This window comes from Apium graveolens, chromosome 8, assembly GCF_009905375.1.
Source record: "Apium graveolens cultivar Ventura chromosome 8, ASM990537v1, whole genome shotgun sequence".
Taxonomy (NCBI): Eukaryota; Viridiplantae; Streptophyta; class Magnoliopsida; order Apiales; family Apiaceae; genus Apium; species Apium graveolens.
Genome location: NC_133654.1, coordinates 261,925,572 through 261,929,263, shown reverse-complemented (window position 1 = coordinate 261,929,263; position 3,692 = coordinate 261,925,572). Strand labels below are relative to the sequence as shown.

The 3,692-nt window shown below is 38.2% G+C and overlaps 1 protein-coding gene across 1 annotated transcript; it reads right to left on the bottom strand.

Annotated features, from left to right (window-relative positions):
* Positions 1-1,423: 1,423 nt before the first annotated feature.
* Positions 1,424-3,432, bottom strand: LOC141678560 (alpha-xylosidase 1-like). Its single transcript, XM_074484904.1, has one exon. The coding sequence runs from the start codon at positions 3,367-3,369 to the stop codon at positions 1,615-1,617; it is 1,755 nt and encodes a 584-aa protein (XP_074341005.1). The 5' UTR covers positions 3,370-3,432; the 3' UTR covers positions 1,424-1,614.
* Positions 3,433-3,692: the final 260 nt, after the last annotated feature.

Below are 3,692 nucleotides of genomic sequence, written 5' to 3'. Positions count from 1 at the left end.
TGGAACATGTGAGAAACAAGAGAACCACACAACAACATTTGGCTTCATCAATGTAAGTTAACGTAAAACATGCGTTTGTTACTGAACATATATTATTTTCTGAAAATTTGGACAGAGGTTTCACACAATATGAGACAAGCCCGAGATATGAACATCAGAACTTACATGTCCCTGGTTATGCACAGGCCAAAGCACAATAATCTTAAAATTACAGAAACTTGAAAAGTGCGCATCTAAGAAATGTAGAATTCATTTCAGCCAAATTAAACTCAACCAAGCTGTCTCATACTGTAATAGTCCTACAAACCGAAATTCTGCATTGTATTCAGTTAGGATCTCTATGTATTCCTCAGCTGGCTGGTTCAGCTTCTTCCCTTGCTTGACTTTTTTAATCATTTCTATGGGTATCACCAACTGCAAAAACTTACCTTAATTAACTGTAATGCAACTGTTGGATCAAAAATTACCTGATGTTTACGGGTTAGTTCATCACAGAAAGAAACTTTTTCAGTAGAGATAAAAAGGACTCCTGCAATCAGACCAGCTGAGGAACGAAAATAACACTGTGAGGCCTTTAACCTCTCTTTTTCTCTGATCCTGAACTCACTAGAACAGATTAGCTCTGCCACCGGTTATAATGATGTAGATCACCTTAATCAAAATTTTGTGAATATTTTCAATGAATACAGGAGGACGCAATTTAACTGCAAATCATTTTTATAGCTGCTAAGTGAATATCTATCTTGAGAGGGAAAAATGGTAATAACAGATCAAAGAACAGGAATAATTAATTCATACTGTTCGTATAGTTAATAAACTCAAGAAAGAAACACGAACGTAATTGAATTCTTATAATTTGTTTGCAGACCTGGGAGGATTAATTTCGAATTACATACAATGTTAATGGATCCCCTTCCGCAAATTGATGATTTTCCAGTTCCTGTGTTTCCTTGATGACCATAGTTGTGTTTTCTTCTTCTGCAATGACAAGAAAAGTGCATGCTCCAATTTTCAGAATCAGGATTTGTGAACACGATATTTTTAATGTCCGTTTCTTGCTTGTATGCATGAACTCTATAAATTCATTGCAGAAATATACATGTATAAATATATACAAAATTTAGAAACTGTAATTAGCACTCCATAATGTTGCTAAAATCAATGTATGATTGGCATATCTTGCAAGCACTTTTTTCTACACCAAACAGTTACTACATGGTAAGAAACTTGATGAATCTTCCTACTAATTTTGAAAATCGATGCATCTTCCTACTAAATTTTTCTGTCTATAATAGAAGTATCTGCTATACATGTACCAAAAAGATGTTCATTGTACTGAAAGCATGAGATTATAAGCTTGCAGAGTTTAAATTAGATCATTGTAAAATGTCGACAAAGACTGGACTTTGAAATTAACAGCATATGATGCATAGTCAGCCTGGTTTATAGTCTAATATACTTTGGCAATCACATTTATATCTGAAAGAGCAAGAAAATTCTCAACTCTGTGTTCATATTCTAGAAATTGTTTTAGGTGGCTTTCATTTGTCTGTGTAGAAAAGGATGAGTACAAATTTAGCTCATCTCCTTTCCGTATGGAGAAAACAAACAGGTTTAGTTTTCACCCCCCAATTTCCAGCACATTGCAAACTTTTTCCCAACTGCTAATTTCAAACCTTTAATCACCACCATCTTACTCTTTCTTATAGCACTACCGCCATTTAGATCATCGTTTCCTGTTGTAGTTATGTCTAAACTTGATACATCCACAGCAGTATCATCAACTTCAAGAGCAAATGTATCTTTAACTCCCTTCAATCCCAATACAGTAACTTTCTCAATAATACAACCTTTATCTGATGCAAACTTGGGCTCCTGAACATTTGACCACACTTTAACCTTTCCTTGGCTTACAGTTGCATAAAACTCTACATGTGTTGAAAAACCATTTCCAAGTTTCATTTCTGGCAGCTCATCTTCATCAAGAAACAGATTTCCTGTGGCTTTACCTTCAGTAGCCCCTGCAGGGAAGGTCACCACAAGACTGAATGGAGTCATCCTAGCCTCTTTGGATATCATTCCGCCTTGTTGCATTGGGATAATGGCATTCTGGTAGACATGGAGATTGATAACATGCAATGGAGCATCGAGTGATACGTATTGGCCTTTTTCTGAGACGATGGCTTCTGACATATCAAACATATTGTACCAAGTACCTGGAGGGAAAAGTGCATCAACCTTGGTTTTATTTGGCTCAAGAACCGGTGAGATCATAAGGCTACTTCCTATCAGGAACTGTGTGCTGATTCCATAACACATGGTATAGTCCGGAAATGAGAAGAACAAAGGGCGTGCAATTGGAGCTCCACTGATATGTGCCTCATATGTCAATGTGTACAAATATGGGAGGAGTTTATACCTCATTCCTAGTGCATTTCGAGCAGATTCTGCAACCGATTCCCATTGATAAAGCTCTTGTCTAGGAGAATAGTAATTTGCATGATCTCTTGAAAAAGGATAAAAAGCACCAACTTCAATCCAACGGTTGCAAAGCTCTTCGGTGGGTGCAGGATAAAAACCACATATATCTGATCCTACCATGGGAACCCCAAATATTCCAAAATTTAATACAGTTGAAATTGAATAGCGGAGATCTTCCCATGTACCCTTATTGTCACCAGTCCAGTGAGCAGCATAATGGCCAGATCCAACAAAAGTGGAGCGCGTTAATATGAATGGACGCTTTCCTTGTAAACCTTCAAGAGCCTTGTGAGTCGCAATAGCTTGAGAGAATCCATAAATACTATGAGCATCATACTCCCGAACTCCATTGTAGTGTGTGGCACTAGTTGCAATAGTTTTAAATCCAATTGTTTCCCCCATTCCAGAAGCATTTATCTTGTAAGGTGGATTATCCCATCTTGTGTCTGTGATGTTCTTGCAGTCTAAACAACAATCCCAACCCGGCCCAGTTACTGAGGGACACTTTATACCTTCAGGTATTGTACACAATCCCGAGCAGAAATTTGATGCTTCATTCATGTCAATCCAAAGGCCATCTACAGGGACAAGCTCGTGGAACCGTTTAATTTCATCACCCCACCATGAAACAGTTTTGGGGTTTAGAAAGTCTGGAAAGTACACAGCTCCTGGCCATACTTGGGCTAGATAAGGCTTGCCATGATATTTTATGAAGACATCATCGGCCATGCCTCTCTGGTAAACACCATAAGTAGAATTGACATTAATACCTGGATCAATGAGAACAATGTACTTCATGCCCTGGGAATGTATTTTATCCAAAAATGCTACTAGTTTTTCATGAGGGTAAGCAATGGGATTAAGGGTAAAGTCTTTGTGGAAATCCATATGATCGTCGTCATTCCAGATCACATCAAGTGGGATTTGAGCCTTCTTATTCAATGCGACACATGAGAAGTATTGGAAATCAATCTAGCAAGCTATGATCCCTGAACCTGTGGAAGTACAAACACAGGAACACCCATAAGGATCTTCTCAAGCTGCAACCATTCTTTCAAAGTCCTTAGAAGCTAGGCAACCAACCGCCTCATCTTCTCAAAAGGATGAGGTGAGTAGAAAGAAGAGAAAGGGGGCAACCTTAACTGACTGAGAGTGGTGATGAGATAGCTAAAAAGAATCACCTTTCACTACGCCATAGATGGCCCATTGCA

Coding starts and splice junctions, on each gene's coding strand:
- LOC141678560 (XM_074484904.1), bottom strand. CDS start 3,369: ATGGATTTCCACAAAGACTTTACCCTTAATCCCATTGCTTACCCTCAT.